The sequence below is a fragment of the Thunnus albacares genome, chromosome 6 (assembly GCF_914725855.1).
Source record: "Thunnus albacares chromosome 6, fThuAlb1.1, whole genome shotgun sequence".
NCBI lineage: Eukaryota > Metazoa > Chordata > Actinopteri > Scombriformes > Scombridae > Thunnus > Thunnus albacares.
This window is the reverse complement of record NC_058111.1, coordinates 6,026,607-6,046,386: the sequence shown is the minus strand read 5'-3', so window position 1 is coordinate 6,046,386 and position 19,780 is coordinate 6,026,607. Positions and strand designations below refer to the sequence as shown.

The window sequence follows — 19,780 nt, the reverse complement described above, 5'->3', positions numbered from 1 at the left end:
TCTCTCCTCTCTTCCCGGGCGTAGCGTTGCGGTAGTAGCTTCGCTGTAATCACAGCTGTGCTCTCTGCCGTCTCTGCAGCGCCGCATACAGTACGTCTCCTGAAACTATTTCACAGATTTAGGGACTGTAAGGATCAAGAGTGCCACTGTGCAAGCTCCTTGCTTCATCCAAGTACCAGTCAGCTTACAGTGCAGAATTAAGCTATGTGCAATAGGCCTTGAGATAAAATGTAAACCATGCATGTGCAGTCGTACATATTGTTGATATATAACAGTAACTCTGCTGAGAAATGTTCCAAATTGCAAAGCTGCACCTTCTATAATCATTTTACTCTTGTTTATGATTTGCTTTGTGGGGGTGATTGTCTCAGAAAAGTGTATATAAATGTTTGTGAGCAGTGCTGGAATTCCTGACTTTTCTACTTGCACCTGAATGCAGCAAAAGAGTTGCACATATTTGGTTTGTGCTTTTTGTTTTTGCAGCGAGTTTCTTTAATTGGTTTTGTTTTCAAACTTCTATTTTTTTTATCTAAATGTTGCACAAACATTTTTCCTTTTGTTTTGTCTTTTTGCATGTTGTTTTCTAAGTTGCAGTGTGTTGAGCCCTCAAGGCCACTGTAGAAATCAGATCTCTGCAACAACCGAAAATCAAGTACACCAAAACTGAAAAAGGTCTGTTGAGGGTGATCAGGATTTTTTGGCAGTATGACACATTGCATTGCGTATATTTATGTTGTTTTCCTGTTTCATATCTTAAAGCTTCACGGCTGTAATAGAAACATAAAGGACCACGTGTTTTTGTGCACTCTTCCCCCTGCGTTTGTGTGTTGTCGGATAATCTGCCAGACTATGCAGGGCCCCATCAAAAGCCCGGTGTTACTTTGAGAACAGGAGAATTTGGTAGGCAGCCATCCAGTGTTGTGTGTGTATGTGTGTGTATGTGTGTGTGCATGGAAGACAGTGTTAGCGCCACCATCTAATGCTGTAAAAGTGTGTTTTTGTCCCTCGCACAGGCCCCCTAAACCCGGAGCTGAATTCCAGACAGGCAAACAAAAGGGATGGCCGAGGTGGGGTGGGGGGTGTTATGGGGCTTTTGGCACAAGAGCAGGGACCCCGAGAAAGACAAGATACAGAGCAGAACTGAAGAGAACAGACAGTTTGTGTGTGTGTGTGTGTGTGTGTGTGTGTGTGTGTGTAGGCCTATGTGTATGACAACAGGCGGATAAGCTCACAACCTTGCATGGATCTCTGCTCTTCCATTGTCTGCACGTGTAATGCAATTATCTGCATTGCTATTGTATGCGAGCGTATTGTCCTTGCGTGGGTGTCTGTGCATAATCATATTGTTTCTGCTGCATGCATTGTTGTTATTGTGCGAGTGCGTAAAGGGAATAATTAGACAATAAAGGGAACAAGAGGGCGGACAGAGCGAGAGCAGAAGGTTTTCCCACAAGCTCATCTTCAAAGCAACGTGAATAGAACAGTAGAAGAAGAGCCCTGTCTTGATCTTTCACTCACGCTCTTCTTCTATCTCTCTATCATCCTCACTTAACCGCTCCTCGTTTAACCAACATCTACAAAACTATATTTAATAGTCATTATTTTAGCATGCTGAGTCAGGCTTCTTGACGATCTGGGTCAAACAGGCAGCAATACGAGGCCTGAATTATACTCCAGCTACTCTTCATTAATGATTCAGCTCCTCTCATCGACTGGCCTCGGAGCTCCGGTTACCGCTGTACATTAAGGGAACGGAGGGACCCGGGAGGAGGTGTTCATATAGCAGGCTTTTTTTTATTGCCATAATGTAGAAGGGCAGCGCTCCCGGCAACAGGCAACAAAGGGAAACGCAGGGTCAGAAGCCTATTCAGATGTTCCCCGGCGACAGGCGAAAGAGTGGAGGCAAATCCATGAGTAATGTTGCTCATTAGTGTCCCAAAACATTCGGCAGGACACCGACAGTTTGGTTCATCGCTGTTTGCCTTCTCCCCCCCCCCCCCCCCCTGCCAGAGAGGCAGCGACATGTGCTGAAAAGGGGGGGGGCTCAGAAAACAGAAACTACAGGATTTTCATCAGATCTGAAATGTCTCTGGCTAGAAGTAGAACGTTGTTTTTTTCTATTCCATGATTCAGATTGTTTGGCAGGCTAGATTTTGTAATGAGCTCGTAATAAGGTAAACCATTGTTTTCGTTTTGGCTTCACTTGTTGGATTTATTTGTACTTCAGATTTGCTCTTTGTTTCTAGATGAAATATAGAAACAGGGCATGCCAAATGTTTGGTCATTCCCACTGTTTACCTTGATTGCAAGATCTGTGCTCTAATTAAAACTGTTGCTCAGGTTTCTAACTGTCGAGCAAAGTATTATTTTGTATTTTAGGATTTGATTCATAGTTCAGCTTTGAATTTCACACAACACTGACTGGATGTGTCATATATTATCAGGCCTTATTGTGCTTTATTTATATAGTCAAAGTCATCATGTTTACACTCTTCCATTCACTCTGTGATAAACAGTAGAGTCACACTGTGAAGGTTTGACCTGTCTCTTTACTGGAAAGAAGACGACTGCTGTGCAATCATCAAAGTCTCTGGAAATTTGGCTCGAAATAGTAAAAATGCAAATATGATATCAAAGTGTCTCGTTAAGCATCCGCAAAAAATCTGAGTGAAAATAAACATTCATAACTATTAGAAACACTGGTTTAAAAAAACTTCTCCAGACTGTGTAGGCCTGGCAGGAAATGTTTTGATTGACACCCACACCAGCTAACTGGCTAACTACAGTAGCTAACGACTGGGTTTCCATGGTGCAGAGCCGTGCTTCTAACTCAACTGAGCTTCACCTCCATCATGGTAAATATATTACATATATTACATTAGTACCATTATCACTAAAGGAGGCAGAGAAATAGCTAAACATGACATGACACACAGAGCAGGAGAGGGAGAGAGAGAAGCCATCGCTAACTGCTAAGCTAAAGTAACTATTTGAAGTAGTTGGATTGACATTCCTACATTCACTTTGTTTGTGGCTTTGCTAAATTACAGAACATGTCTTTGAAAAAATGATGAGCTTTTCTCAACAATCTCTACAGGCATCGGAAACATGTAGAAGAAAACACTTGAAGTCCAAACTGACCAATCACAGTGTTTGCAGAGTCTCCATGTGGTATCTCCATAGATGCCTTGAGGAGTTGTTTTGAGGTTCACCTTCACTCCGGTGTAGCCTATGCACATGTAGCATCTGTAAATACTGCACATGACAACCCCTCATTAAAATTATACTTATTATAACTCCTGTATTAATTTAGGTTTAAACTATCAGGCTAACATTACATGTTTATCAGAACTACAGTTAGCAGCCACAGTATTTTAGCTAACTGTGGCTAACATAACACATTAGGAACACTAATGATCTCTTTGTCCAAATGTGACTGGCTTTATTCAGCGATGTGTTCATGAGGAGGTGCTGTTATTATGTGGAACTTACACCTACAGATGCAACAGAAAACACAGTTGCAGTAAGTAGTTGTCATATACTGACTGAAGTGGTGTAACATGTTTCATCTAAACCGCCATCAGTAATGGACAGAGAGTTGGACTGTGTCTCATTCAGCATTTACACACACACACACACACACACACACAAACAGAGGGTCGTTTGATGTGGGAGTAGATAGAGGCCTGTGTATCAATTCTGTCGTTCTTTGTCTTTCACTCTCTTTCCCCTTTTCCTCTGAATTTCTCTGGTCTTGTGATTGGCTGCGGCTGATAAGAGGAAGTGAGTTTCAGATTCTGTCAGGCACCGTAGTGTGTTGGACTATGTAACACACAGTAGAGATGTGAAGGCGCTGGCTATTTGAATATAAGAGTTAGAGAAGTATTATCAGTTCCTCGTTCCTCTATTTCAACATCTTTGCTATTCTTCATGGCCCCTCTCTTTCTCTCTTTGTGTGCAAAGGAGAGGAAAAACACGGATCCACAGCGGCCTGGATAAACAGGTCAGAGGTCAACAGACTGGCAGGCCAGACACATGAATCAAACAGAGTGCTTTGCAGCAGCACTCGCAAAGTGAGAAAAAGAAAAGTGGAAAAAAAAAAAACGCGACAGTCGGTCATTAAGTTGCTTTGTGTTAATCCTTGTAGAAAAGCAGCGAGAGCTCAGACTTATTAGTTGATTAATAATTCCTGGCAAGAGAGAGACAGAGAGGATGCAAAGGCTCAGAGGCTGATTAACGACGTCTGAAAGCAGGGAGGAGAGAGAGTAGAGGAGATAAAGAGGTGGCAGGAAGAGAGGAAAAAGTTAAAGTAAACACCGCTGTCAGGTAATGACATCTTTTCTGGAACTGAGGAAAAAACGGCTCGTAAATATTTAATTTGTCCAGAAGAGAGCCTGAGAGTCGAACACACAAGTATAAACTCAGGTACACGTGATTCTTTTAAAACATAAAAATCAACTTTTTTTTTTTTTTTTTTTTTATACAAAGACCACTCGTGACAGCAGCTGTGTGTGCAGCTCCTGCCCATGTGCTTGTCGTTCCATGACTTCCCACACTACCCCGGGGGAGCAGGAGTTTCAGGCCTGGGGATTAATACCTAGGTCGGCATGACAACTGTGACGCGGGGCCATCGCCATGGGAAAGAACCAGGAAGTGAATTTAAACAGAGGGTGAATATAAAAAAAAAGGCCAGAGAGTGGAGATATTCTGGTGGCTCAGTGGGGAAAAATGTTGCATTTAAGACATGATGGGAAAAAGTCAAGACATTTTTTTTTGGTTTTTTTGAGAAATATGTCATGTTAGTAATAATTTAAAAAGTAACCGCCCCACAGCACAACGTTACATCAATGTATGAGCTGAGGATTGATCGGACTGTTGATCAATACCAGTGACTCAGCAATTTCCTGACCAGCTGCTGAGGTTTTCCGGTTCTCAAGCGTCTCTCTTGTCATCTCCTGAGCTCTGATTAGGAAACGTTTCTCAGAATTTTTTATCTACATCTCTAAATATTTAACGGCGTCGGTCGCAGATTTGTGGATTTGTGGACCGAGTAGGCAGAAAAAAAAAAGAGTGAAAGAGGTGAGTGAGTGTAGGAGAGAGAGAGAGAGAGAGAGAGGGAGGTGAATGGGTGTATAAGAGAGAGAGAGAGAGAGAGAGAGAGCTGAAGGAGGAGAGGCTTATCCGATAATTCTTCTTAAAGCTCAGATGAAGAGCTGATGCACCGTGCACTTAATTCAATTACACACACTCCCGTCGGACATGTGTGTATGTTTGCAAAGATGCCGCTTCTAGTACTGAACATAGGAACTCATGTTTATAACACATTAACAGCCGCAGTGCTTCTTATGCGTGAATGATTTTCCAAAATAACGTCGTTTTTCTACATAGAAATTCACATCAGGTGCTACTAAATCATTGCAGCGGTGCACGTTCGACTTCTCATATGAGTAATTAATTTCCCAAACATATATAAATCAATTGAGGGCTGCCGACCAACAGTTTAAAACCCCAAAATTATAAAAATTTAGTTTTGAATTATAAAATAAAACAGCAGACTAATGAATGAATCAGCAGTACATTAATAATAAAACAAAAATGACAAGTTCATCATATATAGCAGTTCTTGTTCATTATTATAAGTCACCTTTTTAAGGTAGTCAGTGTTTTATTACATTGCATTACAGTAAGGCCGAGTCAGTGTGTGTGTGTGTGTGTGTGTGTGTGTGTGTGTGTGTGTGTGTGTGTGTGTGTGTGTGTGTGTGTGTGTGTGTGTGTGTGTGTGTGTGTGTGTGTGTATGTGTGTGTGAGGATGTGTGTGAACTAAACCGGTCTTTTCCTCCGGGTCCATCGAATACCAGGAATCAGTCTCCGATGATGTCGGTGAAAACATGCACACAGGCAGGCATACGCAGTACACGCATCGCCCCGGGCGACGGTAAAGTTATGTCATCGCTGAAGTGCTGGTGCTTCGCCGGGAGAAAGCAAATCCCTCGAACACGTGGCTCGAGGGAAAAACTCAAGATTTTGTTTAAAACAAACAGAGATTGACAAACAAATGAAGCGGAAAGAAAAGAAAAAAAAAAGTTTTCTCATGTGAGGTACAGCTTCCGTGTCTTTGATGGGTCGTACCCAGCAGCTTCTAGGTCTGAACTGGGAGGAATTTAAATCAATATGAATGTGAAGCAGGACATAGAGTATACATGCACTCAGTCAACCCTGTGTTATTTAACTGTTCAGTAGCCGTCACTCTCTTATTATGACATAGTTTACCCTCTTTATAAGCATCTTTTCTCTTTATTTAAATAACAAATTCCTTCATTGTCTTTATACTTTTCTTTCTTACTTTCTTTCTTTCTCGTTGTTTGTTCTCTTTTCCTCCCTCTATGCTCCTCATCTCCTGTGCATTGTCAAGTCCACCTCATTTTTCTATTTCTGTTTTTGCGGTTTCCTGCCGACACACTCCCTTTTAACACACTCAATTTGTCTTTCATCATACGGTCCACATACACACACACACACACACACACACACACACACACACACACACACACACACACACACACACACACACACACACACACACACTCTTCCCAGTAAATTCACATTTCCCCTCCAGGGTCAGATTGACTCACTTTGTCACAAATAACCAAACCAAAACAACTAATGATGGATGAATGGATTCGTTAATTGCATTTGTTAAAACACTATACACAGTTGCTATATGCAGACCCTTCAAAAAAAAACAAAAACCCCAAACTGTTTCCAGGATTTTCTTCAAACTGACTTAAGGTTTCGACCCTAATTCCTCATATTTTTTCATTCATTTCTGTGGTGAAATTATTCAATGCACTGTAGTTCCATCCGTCTTAAATTTGGCCGTCAGCATTTTCCACCGTGATGCATCTAGTCCTGGCACTTTTCCTTTGTAATCTTTTAAAATGGAGTTTGCAGAGAAAATACATTACTTTAATTAGACAGACTGCATTAGAGAGGCTGCATCAAAGTGGCAGGATGAGACAGCAGTCTGGAGCTCAGTGATGGATGTTGGGGAGGGGGGGGATGGGAGGGGAGAGGGAGGGAGGGTCTGAATGAGAGCACACCCAGGGGAGGAGGCCCACTGTCAGCCCAACACCAGTGAGACGCTCCCTTGGGTGGCCCGAGGTCTGGGGGTGGTCGGAAAGATGAGTGTGAGGAGGAACTTGTGTGTATGTGTGTGTGGAGGGATATGATGGATGAAGGGGGATGATGTCTATACCCCAGCTGTGGATTGTATGAATTAACACAAGTAATTTAATGAATAAATGAGAAATAACGACGAGGAGAGAAGCCTGTCTTTCTTTTCAAAAACTCTACTCAAGCAGAAAAAAAAGCTGCTTCTTTAAAAACTGACACAGATGTTTGTTTTTTTTATTACAAAATTCAGTTTATTATATTGTATTATTGGTTATTGTGTCTTCATATATTGTCACCAGACGTATTGTGACAAATATCTCAGGTTGTGATGTCATGGTTCACAGTTCTTGTGTGTAAAGAGATGAAATAAAAAGTTAAACCTCACAAAATCTACTATTTTTTTTCATTAGAGGATTTTGTTATAATGAAACACTTGACTTAAGGAAATAAACATTAGTTGAACTTAACCGATTGATTTTGAATATTTGAGCATGTATCAGCATATTGATGTCATGACCTTATTGTATCCTATTTTAGGCAACACATCTGTGAGATATTGTGTTAAGTATAGACCTCAGTCTGATGATTTATTCTCTCCTTTTTCATTTTTTTTCAGCTGTTTCGAGAGGTACGCATCATGAAAACTCTCAACCATCCTAATATAGGTGAGTTACACTCAGGAGAAGTGTGTGTGTGTATCTGGAGAGTGTGAACTGAACCTGAATGTGTTTTGTTTTTTTTTTACATGCTTTACTCCGTGCTGACATCTTTCCCTCTGTGTGTTTTACAGTGCAGTTGTTTGAGGTCATCGAGACGGAGAAGACTCTTTACCTGATAATGGAGTACGCCAGCGGAGGTGAGTGACATCACCCCCCCCCACCCTCATCATCATCATCATCATCATCATCATCATCATCATTGCCAAGTATTGAATGGTGCCAATACTGAATTATAAAGTACAGCTGATGAACCCATTAACTGGTATAAACTGTCGAGTTTCGTTCCCTTTTTCTCCGTTTTCCATAAATGAGAAATCAAGTCTGTCTTTGTAAAAAAGACAAATCAGTTCGCTTTGCTTTTCGTTGTCTGTCTCTTTTTTTTTTTTTTTTTTTTGCGCTCTTCTCTCCCACTCGCTCTGTAACGTTGTTCAGCTGCTTCCCATGCACCCCCCTCTATTTTTGCAGCTTCTGTATTTTTCTTTCTTCTCCCCTCATGATCCCTTAATCTCTCTCCGCTGCTCTCTCTCTGTATGCTGTGTGATCTTTTATACTTCTCTAATACCTAATAAGGAGGCAGCAGCTCACCAGCTGTCATGCTGCTCTGTTCAACTCAACCTTAGCTTCTTTTTTTTTTTCATTGTTTAGGATCTCTACGGTCAAATGTTTGGCTGGAGGGCGCAAACACACACACACATATGCACACACAATATATATATATGTACAGAGTCTTGCACATAAAAACAAAACATGTTCAAGAGGGTTCAGTTTGTGGTCATTTTATAATCTTATGGTGTATGAAACATGTGATTATTAAACATGAACTTACAGCAAGCATCCATACTGTTTTTTCTTTTTCTTGCAGGCGAAGTGTTCGACTACCTCGTGGCTCACGGCAGAATGAAGGAGAAAGAGGCCAGAGCCAAGTTCAGACAGGTCGGTTCAACTCCATACCTTACTTCAGGGACAGATGAGATCTTCACGTTTACTAAAAATTAAAGGATATCTGAGCTACTCGAGAGCTGATGTGCCTTATTTTATATTGTCCCTGCTTTTTGTATAACTGGGCAGCGAGTCCCTAAACCAGACCAGTATAGACAGTGCAGTAAACTTTTCCACTGCGGCTCAGACCAAATAAAACAAACCGTAGGTGCGATCACACAAAAAGAAATAAAGTCATTTGCTTTTATTGGTAATGTTGCATTATATTGTGCGTCAACGAGGGCATGTACGGAGCTCCTAGTTTAGCTAGCAGTTACATAATGTGAGTGCATTTCTCTACTGCTGTTTGATGTCTTTCTCCTCTCCTCAGATTGTCTCAGCGGTGCACTACTGTCATCAGAAGAACATTGTTCATAGAGACTTGAAGGTGATTACACATTGTCAGAATAAAAAGAATGAAAAGGGATCCATAAACCGTCTTCAGATAACAAAAACAATCAGTACAAAATACTGTTTGTCTCAATCAGTTATTAAACAGACTGCATGTGTTGTTTTTGACATTTTAATGAATGAGAAGAGACGTTTACTTAAAGCTGGTATCTGTAACTCCTCTATGGCAGCAAGAGGTACAGTACCTCGAATGGTGTTTAAACTACATCTACTATTTATTTATATTCACCATTGCAGAGGTTGAATACACACCAGCCAAAGTATATTAACAATAACACACATGTAGAAACCACATCACTTCCTGTATGACATGACTGAAAGAAATTATGGACACCAGTTTTAAGTTAATCTTTTTTTATATAACAAAAATATTGTTTTAATATTAATCAACAACAGTTTATGATGATAGTTTTTCTGTTGTGTGTTCTTATGTGTTCCATCGTTCATGTTTCCCTGCAGGCGGAGAACCTGCTACTAGATGCCAACTCCAACATCAAAATAGCCGACTTTGGCTTCAGTAATGAGTTCACTGCTGGCAGCAAACTAGACACGTTCTGCGGCTCCCCGCCCTACGCCGCCCCGGAGCTCTTCCAAGGGAAGAAGTACGATGGTCCAGAGGTGGACATCTGGAGCCTGGGTGTCATCCTGTACACGCTGGTCAGCGGGTCCCTGCCCTTCGACGGACAGAACCTAAAGGTGGGGCGACGTTGTGTTGATCTAGTCATGATTGTTATTTGAAGTTACTAAAAGATTCAGTTCTGACTAATGACTGCACTGAAAATGGGTGCAGTGTTAGTGGTTGTTTTCCTTCACTCACTTTGGATATTATAATCTGACTCCTCACTGTTGTGCAACATGGTTAAAATAAGTCGGTATTGATCACAAATGCTTAAACATCCAGAATTAACATCCTGCATATTGAATTTAATGGTAGTGTTAGCGTTTTCAAATGAGTTTTTGAGATTTTCATACCATATTTTATTTGTTTTTTTTATTTAATTTGCTTAATCACACAATTATCTAACTCATGGTGTGAATGCGCTTTGTGTTCAGGAGCTGCGGGAGCGCGTGTTGAGAGGGAAATATCGTGTTCCCTTCTACATGTCTACAGACTGCGAGGGAATCCTTCGCCGCTTCCTGGTCCTCAACCCCGCCAAGCGCTGCTCGCTGGAGGTGAGAAAGGAAACTTTACTAACAGCGTTATGAGGAGCAACATACAGAACGTACCAGCATCTTAATATCAAGCCGTACAATGCAGTCAGTTTGATTGTTAGACAGTCAGTTGACGCCTTTCTTGTCCGATGTTGACAGCCGTAAGTGATTTTGTCTTTTTTCAAAGACAACAACAACAAATAAAACCCACAGATTGATTTGTTACTAAGTACGAGATGAGACACAACAATGAACAAACATACAAAAAAAACAAAACATCTGTCACTCTTCCAAACATTTTCACTACTTTTATATCCTTTTATAGAAGATTTCAGTTTTTTATTATTGTATTTATAAAAGCGTCTCTCTCTTTGTGTCTTTTCTTATCAGCAAATAATGAAAGATAAGTGGTTGAATGTCAGCTACGAGGGAGAAGAGCTGAAGCCCCACACAGAACCTGTGGAGGACTTCAATGACACCAGCCGCATCGGTGAGTAAAACCATAATGTCTCTTCATCCGGCCCATTTAAAAGGTTTTTATTGATAGTCATCACTCATTTATATACTTAATCATTGATAATGTTACTGATTACTATCTGCTAATGAGTCAGATGATGTGGCAGCTGACAGACAGTCAAGGTTAACAGTAATGTGCAGTGATTGTAAACTGGGATTGTCTGGCCCTTAACTGGTGACATGTAATCTGAGCGCGCCACGATCAAAGCCTCCGATGCGGAGACAACCGTCTGGAGCCGCGGCCACAAAGTCATCAGTGTCTGTCAAGGCAACTATTGGTTTGGATTAAAGGCGTTTTGCCGCTCTGCTCAAGACTCCCAAAAGAAAGCTTATACCAGAGTGCTGGTATATTATATCACATTAAGCTTTCCTACACATGTCCTATGGGATAATTGCCATTTAGTAACAATAAAAGCTGGCTCACATGTTTTACTTGCACTGAGCTCTCGACGGGTGTTCGGGTCCTGCATATGCATCAAGCATTGAAGATAGACACCAAATACCTGTCGTAGAAGTTGTGGACTGTTTCTAATTAAATATCATCCATTCCAGATGTGATGGTCGGGATGGGCTTCACCAGAGAAGAGATCAGAGATTCTCTGGTCAGTCAAAAGTATAATGAGGTCACCGCCACATACCTGCTGCTGGGACGCAAGAATGAGGTGAGTGTATCAGCTTTTATTTTTTCTCTCTCTTTCTCTTTGGTTTGTTTGTTTATCTTTCTTTCTGAAATCTGAATGACAATGCAAAATGGTAAAACTTTATTTGACAGTGTGTTACAGGATATCTCTCGCCAGATAAGCGTCTATAGTTAATTAAGTTTAAAATAAAATGGGGGAATGTGAGATTGAGCATGGAGCGGGTGGTAAAAGATGTGCCGTGTAGGTCATTTAGTAGTAATCACAATCAAAAATATCTGTTTTACTCAATGTATGAATATGAATGTATGATGTGAATGTGTTGGTCCCAACCTAACTGGACTTGTGTTTGGAATAAACTCAGACTGGGCTAACGTGATCATGATTATAGCGCTGGGTTTGTGGCAACGTCAAGCCAGAGAAGTCATAATCAACCTACCTCTATCCAGCCGTATTGTAAATTGTAAATCTTCTTCTTCTTCTCTCTGTGTCTGTTTGTCTTTCTCTCAGGCGGAGAGCACTGAGTCTCGTACGGGCAGCAGTCTGAGTCTAGCTCGAGTCCGGCCCGGCGCCATCACCAATGGAACCAGCAAACACTCCACTTCCTCTTCCTCCTCTGGTGCTCCTTCTTCCTCTTCTGGCCACAAGGCACAGCGCAGTGCCTCCACTTACCACCGCCAGAGACGGCACTCTGATTTCTGTAAGGGGAAAATCAATGACATAGCGGAGTTACATTTAAACCTTATACTCCATCTTGAGCTCTTTTTTCTCTGCTATACAGATTGTAAACCCCCCCCTTAGGCAAATATGTGGTTTGAGATATCAGGCTATACAAATAAAATTGACTTGACGTTTTCCTGTGGTTGGTTAGATGAGAACTCCTCTGTTTCAGGTGGTCCGGCAGTTCCAGGGTCGACAAATCCCAAACGCAGTCCCAGCGGCGTAGGTGAAGGAGCGGGGCCTAAGGAGGAGCGGCTGTCAATCCGCAAGCCGAGCACCAACGCCGTCGGCTCCCGTAGCATCCCAGCCCCCTCCAGTCCCATGGTTAGCTCCGCTCACAACCCAAATAAGTCCGAGATACCCGACCGGCGCAAGGAGGTTAACACAACCATGGTGAGGCTAACGTGATACTTTTTTAGAGAACTTTTCTTTTGGGTGGGATGAATTGTCCGGTGTAACCGATCTGTCACATTTAAACCTTTTATAAATACAACAGATACTGTACAGATGGCAGTCTCCTAATCCAATTCTCTCAGATTACAGCACATTGAGGCTACACTGACATAGATATTATGGAGACCGTAAACAGAAACGTCCAACCACAGATTAGAGAGGAACCGAAGAGTAAACCACACACATCCTGAGATGAATAACATACTGCTGCAGATCCACTCAGCGGGGGGAAATACAGCAGTTGTTTAGTCAGAATAGGAAGTGAGAGAGAGAGAGAGAGTTTAAGGAATGTAAAGAGTTGAGGACAGCAGTCAGATTAACCTGAGATTAACCCTTTAATGTTCTGCATGGTACATACAAGCAGAGCTCATGGTTGTCTCAGGTCAAACAGTCAAAGCAGAGAAATCTTTGGGGTTTTTTTTTCCGCTTGTCTGTTTTGTGTTATTGAAGAAGACCACATAGTATCATATAAACTGTAAGGCATTGTGATTGTCTCATCCACCACATTCGAATGAAACAGACCATTTACAAATAGTCAGGAAATTTCAGTAAATTCATATACTGTTTGGATTTGTGATTCTTTCTCCAGAATAACATCCCTGCTAGTGCCATGACTCGAAGAAATACATACGTGTGTACCGACCGATCCAACACTGATAGACACTCACTGCTGCAAAACGGCAAGGAAAACAGGTGAGAGGAGCATAAATGTGTGTGTGTGGCTGTCTCTGTTCATCTTTTACTTTACATACGATGGAAAAATTCCCTCATAAGGCTAGCACAGTTAGAGGTATTGTTCAAAGTGTGGACAATTTGGTGCTTCCTCATTTCTGTACATTGTGTTCAAACCCAACATAAGGCAGTTTGTTTTCTCTTTGGACCATAGCCAATGACCATAAAGCATATATATTATGAGTGGTAGGTTTCAGCACCTTTGCCATCGCTGTCCTCCCAAAGCCAGAAGATTCAGGATTCACTTAACTGCATGATGAAAATTTCCAGCTCAGGTTGAAACTGGGGCGGACACAAATTCACCTCAGTTCATCTAGAGCTCATTTGAGTCTGTTAGCCTCCATTTTTGACTCTGTGCGAGCTCTAAATTTCACCTCATCTTGTATATAAACTCCCTGACGGACCTTGAAGGTTCAGAGTTGAGATCCTTTTTTAACCCACTGTTAAAAATGCATTCATATTCATAGTTGATACAGTGTGTGAAGGGTTATTTTTGTCGGGGGCTGGTTTACAAAGACTGGTTCCGCTGGTATTGCTCGTCTCTTTTTTTGCGCAGAGCTCAGAGAGCGTTCGGCCGAGGGTGTTTGTCTCACATATATTTTTTTTTCTCTTCAAGAAAGGATAAAGAGCTTAAACCGTGCATGAGTAGATTGGTGTGGGTGTGTTTGTGTTGGTGTTAATGTACTCAGTATGAACTGTCTGTTGTTGTGACAGATGGTTTGTCTGCTTGTCAGTCTCAGAGGATGGCAGGCACCATCTCTCTCTCTCTCTCTCTCTCTCTCTCTCTCTCTCCCTTTCTCTTCTTATGGTCACTCTCTCACTTTCTCACTCTCGTCCTAGCTGTCCCGTTTTCCCCTCCTCTTCGTTTTATCACTCTGTAATTTCGCCTCTCTGAAGGAGAGCCAGAAGTCTGTTGTCTGACCTCCCCAGTAACGTTTTCCTGCCCAGATGGGTAGATCAGACAGAGAGATTTAAAGATAGTTAATAAATCTAAGACCATGTGAACACAACTAACGTGGACGTGTATTATGAGTGACACATTAAATGATGCCAGTAAAACTGCACAAATCATGCACATGTTTACCAGCCATGATGCTTTTTAAGATGCCAAACAGACAAGACAAGAAAAAAAAAAAAAACGGTGCACAGGATGACTCACTGCTGCTTAGGAGACGGTTTGGATTTCACGCCTCGGTTTTGATTTGACTCCCCTTTTGTGCAGAGAAGACAAACCCGACACTATTACAATCAGGCAGTTATTTCAGCTCCATTTTGTGATTTAACAGGTGGTGGTGGTGGTTGTGGTGGTGGTGGTGGGGAGGGATGGAAGGAAAGAGTAAAATGAGGGAGGGATGATAGGATGAGGAAAAGAGTTAGAGGGGGGTAGAGGGGGGGAGAGGAAGAGATGGGAGGTGGGAGATAACAGGAGGTGAGCAGGAGAGAGCAGCAGGATGAAGTGAGAGCGCTGGCATCGCGCCAAAATAACCCTCCACTTGCCTCAGAGGCCTTGTCAATGTGATGACATGCCAGAGTGGTTGATGGGACAAACACGTGCATGGACACACACACACACACACACTTTTACATTTAGTCGATAAAAATTAATATAATAAAATAAATAAATATAATTCTGTGCAGACAAAAACACTAATTATATACACAACAGCGTGTGTCCGACTGACCATATTCTGTTTATATACAGTGCACATATGCAGACGCTTTCATCACAAACATTATTGTTTATATGCATCATGCACACAGACACTAATCTATTATGACACCGGACGATAAGTCATCTGATAGCAGGACATGGCGTCGATGTAAACAGGAAAACACATCGTAAACATGGAGCGCGCTTAATTTAGACGAAACAAACCTACACTCTCCTGTCCAGAGGCCAGAATATCCTGCTGAGGGGGTTTTTCTAAAAGTAACTGAAGAGTTAAGAAAGAAAAATCTTGGTAAAGAGCCACAAATAAATTAGGATTTTTAATAATAACATACGCTTTGGTTTGAACGGAGGATCCTGAGGGAGTTATTACTGAAGAGAGAAGTTTTAATTGATCTACAGCTTTTCATGGCATTTTGTGAACTGTTATCAACGTGTCAGTCTCTGTTGATTTGTATTAGAAACTGTACAGAATAATCGGTTTCACAGGATTTAACCAGCAGGTCTGGCGTGTGTAATTGTGCCTCGATAATGCGCAACATCACTTAACAGATACCTGCCAACATAAACGCCATTATCGGAATAAAACCACACGTCAGCTGGTTAAAGAACACTGAATGAAAGTGAAAAGATGAGCAAAACGAGAGGTTTATATGTGTGTGCCTTCACCAGACACACTGACCATATTTTGTGAAAATATTATGGAAAAGCACTCGTTGAGCTTTAGACCTCCGGATGGTGAACCGTGAGAGATGCACTTCCACCAGGGGCGCGCCGCGAGTCAACAAGATGCCTGACCGGTGCAGTCGAGGAAATAACCTCAGCACACCCCTGGAAAATGCCAGTTCACTAGTGCGGAGCTGCATTGTGCACCGTTTCCCCCCCCCCCCACACACACACACACACACTAAAATAGAGCCTTTCATCTAACCCTCTCCTCCCTTCTCTCTCCTCCGCTCTTCCCTCCATCCCCGGTGTGCAACCCTGCAGGGAGCTGCAGTAGCCCGCTAGTTCACATTGACGTTAAACGATTTTGCTCTGCAACGGCTGTGCTTCAACTTAAGCCGTCTAATGGTTCTGCCCCACTTGAACCCTGTGTGTGGGTGCTATCTAGAGCGTTATGAAAAGCAGCCTCAGGCCACCAGCCAGCCAGAGAGTCAGGGGTGTGTGTTTGTGTGTGTGTGTTGGTGTGTGTTGGTGTGTGTTGGTGGGTAGGTGTGACAAAGTGTTGGATGAAGAGAAGGGAATTGGGAAAGAGGTAGAGGGGGCATGCAGAAAGATGAGAGCGGCCCAGTGAAGAGAGAGAGAGAGAGAGAGAGCATTTTAGGTCAATTTTCAGAGATTAGAGAATGACTGGTGGTCTCTCTCTCTCTCTCTCTCTCTTTGTCTCTTTTTCTCTGTCTCTCTGTTTATTCTTTACATACACACAAATATATTCTGCCTTCTATAATTCAGGGACATATTGCAGAGGCATAATAAATGAGAAATACAGTATGTAAATCATCTTTTATGTCTTAATTCTGGTTTTCCGTGAACGTAAAAGGATGCACATTGTTGTTTTTTTTATGAGATTTGTACAAATAAAACCATCTTTTTTTCTCCCCCCACTCTCCCCTCCCTCCAGTACCGCATCCCACCGCCTTCCCCCCGCCTCCCCTTCTACCCACAGCATCGCTGGGGCGTCCGGTGTCTCCTCCACGTCCTCGACGCCCTCCTCCCGTCTCTCGAGGGGGTCCACGGTGAGGAGCACTTTCCACGGAGGGCAGATCAGAGACCGCAGGCCTCCCTCCCATGCTCCCCCGGCTTCCCCTACGCCGTCCCACGATGCCAGCCCACTGCCGCATGCCAGGACCAGGGCCACAACCAACCTGTTGAGCAAACTCACCTCCAAGTTGACCCGCAGGTAAGGGGAGAGGCTGGGAGAAGGAGAGGGGGGGGGGCATAGAAGGCTTTCATTGATGGTTAAGCACAAAAGAGACAGTTGAAACGTGGGAGAGGGAGAATGATATTTCAAGTTAACCATTAAATATAAGCTGTATTGCTCATTTGTATATGTGCAAGTATGTTTATAAGGGTTGTATGTGTTTGATTAATAATGCTAACATGGTGTAGTGATAGCAGACAGCCTGAACAGGCCTGTATGCATCCAGGAAGTGCAGCTCTTTTGCTATAAATCTGTACATGAAGATCATTTAAGCTAATCTCGCTGCCTCTCATCGTCTTTTCCTTAACCAGTACTAACCTCTACCAGCCTTCCTTCTCTAATGATAAAGCTTTTACAGGCTTCAGGATTATTTGTCCTCCTTAATCTCAGACCTGGGTCTAATAGTTTCTAATCATTATCCTTATAGTTTGTTTTACCTGCTTAAAACTGAGGTCTTGTTTTTGTTCTCAGTCAGCGTCTTTTCTGCTCATTACCGCGTGCTGTTGGTGCTGCAGGACGACATGTTGCACAATCCTGTTTATGCAGTTGGACAGTATGTTAAGAAAACTGTTCAAATTCAACTGCACAACCTGCATTTGTCTTCAAGTGTTATCTTTATGTAGTTAACACTACTGTAAGCTGGTAAAACAAACGATCACCTATTGACCCAGGTCTGCTGGTTAGGTGGACATACATTATGTCTTTCACAGTCAATTCTTCTGGGCTGCTTATTGTTGCTTTATCTGTTTGTTTGTTTGTTTGTTTCTTTGACTCTTTAACTACTTTTTGCTTTTCCTTGCCAGTCACCTGCCAGTCTTCTATCCTTTCTTTTTCCTGAACAGTACACACAGTTTAATTTGTACTCTTCTGCCTCCTCTACCTGTGCTTCTTACTGTCCGTCATCTCTATGTTGTTGTTGTTTGTTTTTTTTTCCCGTCACTTGCTTTCTCTTTTCATTCGATGTCTCTCGGACTCTGCTGTTATTTTTTTTCCACTTTTTTTTTTCCATTCCTACGATCCTCTGTACATCTTCTTCTCTTTCTTCCTCTCTCCTCCTAGGGTCACTCTTGACCCTACTAAACGTCAGAGCTCAAACAAATCCATGTCGGGCTGCACCCTCCCACAGGGGACAAAAACAGTTAGTAAGTCTTCCTTTCCCGTGTTTTCTGGCTGCTTCTGTCTGTCTGTCTGTCTGACTGTCTGACTGTCTGCCTGCCTGCCAGTGACCTGTCATCCCCTCTACCCCTCATTCGCCGTCTGTTGCAGGTTGGAGTTTAGTTATACAAACATTTATCTGAGGCGAATCTTCTCTACAGGCGGAGATTTAATCTGTGTTTGAGTTGCTCCAAGATACCTACTGATGTGCAGTGGAAACAATAAACATTAGATCATCGTTCAGATTTTCCACATGAAGTGTATTTCTCAGTAGTTATTTTCACTTCACATGTATGAAAGGTGAAAAATATCATAATATATGTAATTCTATATCACACTTGTATTGATTTGTGATATTTATGTCATGATATAGTTAATTAAAACGGAGAAACTGTTATTTGATAAAATGACCTGATGAAATGACTGTTTTCGGCTAATCCAGTAATATTACATTAAATTAGATGCACAAAATACTTGAATCACAACACTTAAAATCCAATATTACCATAAATCAGTCCTATTTCATCACCAGTGATATTGAAGAGATGGTTACCTCAGATATATTGTCACATATCTAATCCTTTATAGCTCAGCTTTAGTTATTTTAGCTGCAGTAACTGACAGAGGTTGGTTAAGATTAGAAAATCCAGACTTCAGCTGTAACTGAGGACGTTTAGGAGACGAGACATCATCTTATTCTGTGATCATCCAGAAATTCCTGGACCTGTGCCCATCAACTCAGCTTCATGTAGGGCAGCTCTATCTCAAAAAACGTTATGTTTGCGTGACTCAAACTCTAATCAGCAGCTGTCTGCCTGAATGTCTGTCTGTCTGTCTGTCTGTCTGTCTGTCTGTCTGTCTGGACTGCTTGTGTCTGCCGGCTGGACTTTGTGCTGTAGCGCTCACTAGAGGCTGTAGGCGGCACAGCAGCATTACCCGCTTCCGACGACACAGATAGCTGTGTCTGGAACAACGAGGGGTAATGTTGGTTTATTGTTTGATTTTTAGACGTGGGTGTTGGAGTTTGCCTCTATTAGTAGACAATAGTTTTGAGTGTCAGCATGAAGTATAATGGAACGGTTGTTTGTTAGCTTATGTATGCAGAAATCCACAATCACACACACACACACACACACACACACACACACACACACACACACACACACAGACTTACTTACAGTCGCACGTGTTTGTAGAGTGTTTGTGTGTTACTCGAGGTACGGGGGTTTATTGCAACTCAACTGTACTAGTCTGAGTCATGCAATTAAACCCGCAACCTGCAGTGCGGAACTTTTACAATAAAATAAACATCCGTTACATTCAACCTCTTACCAAACGAGTTCACACACAATGCTGATGAAGCCCATCAGCGCCACAGATAAATCTCTCCGTATTTCACAGTACGCTGAGTTTTTAAATCTGATGTTTACGGGCGACTTTCCTGCGCCGGCGCACCGGAAATGCAGGAAGTTGAGATTTCTGTGGCGGAAAATTGGCTGCAAATTACTAATTACCTCATCTGGGGATGGGGATCACCCGT

General features: G+C 42.2%; 1 protein-coding gene across 7 annotated transcripts in view; it reads left to right on the top strand.

The window, feature by feature from the left end:
* The window catches only part of mark4b (MAP/microtubule affinity-regulating kinase 4b), a 53,631-nt gene that overhangs the window by 25,078 nt on the left and 8,773 nt on the right, over nucleotides 1–19,780 (top strand). For 4 of the 7 annotated variants that reach the window (XM_044354796.1, XM_044354801.1, XM_044354802.1 and 1 more), the window contains exons 4-15: nucleotides 7,790–7,838; nucleotides 7,964–8,029; nucleotides 8,755–8,825; nucleotides 9,202–9,258; nucleotides 9,741–9,977; nucleotides 10,335–10,454; nucleotides 10,824–10,923; nucleotides 11,502–11,611; nucleotides 12,098–12,287; nucleotides 12,459–12,700; nucleotides 13,350–13,453; nucleotides 16,786–17,064. In XM_044354796.1, the coding sequence (XP_044210731.1) occupies nucleotides 7,790–7,838; nucleotides 7,964–8,029; nucleotides 8,755–8,825; nucleotides 9,202–9,258; nucleotides 9,741–9,977; nucleotides 10,335–10,454; nucleotides 10,824–10,923; nucleotides 11,502–11,611; nucleotides 12,098–12,287; nucleotides 12,459–12,700; nucleotides 13,350–13,453; nucleotides 16,786–17,064 (1,625 nt within the window). Of the gene's footprint in view, nucleotides 1–7,789; nucleotides 7,839–7,963; nucleotides 8,030–8,754; nucleotides 8,826–9,201; nucleotides 9,259–9,740; nucleotides 9,978–10,334; nucleotides 10,455–10,823; nucleotides 10,924–11,501; nucleotides 11,612–12,097; nucleotides 12,288–12,458; nucleotides 12,701–13,349; nucleotides 13,454–16,785; nucleotides 17,065–18,144; nucleotides 18,228–19,780 lie in introns of all 7 variants that reach the window. The other 3 variants (XM_044354798.1, XM_044354800.1, XM_044354797.1) reach the window with 3 other exon arrangements.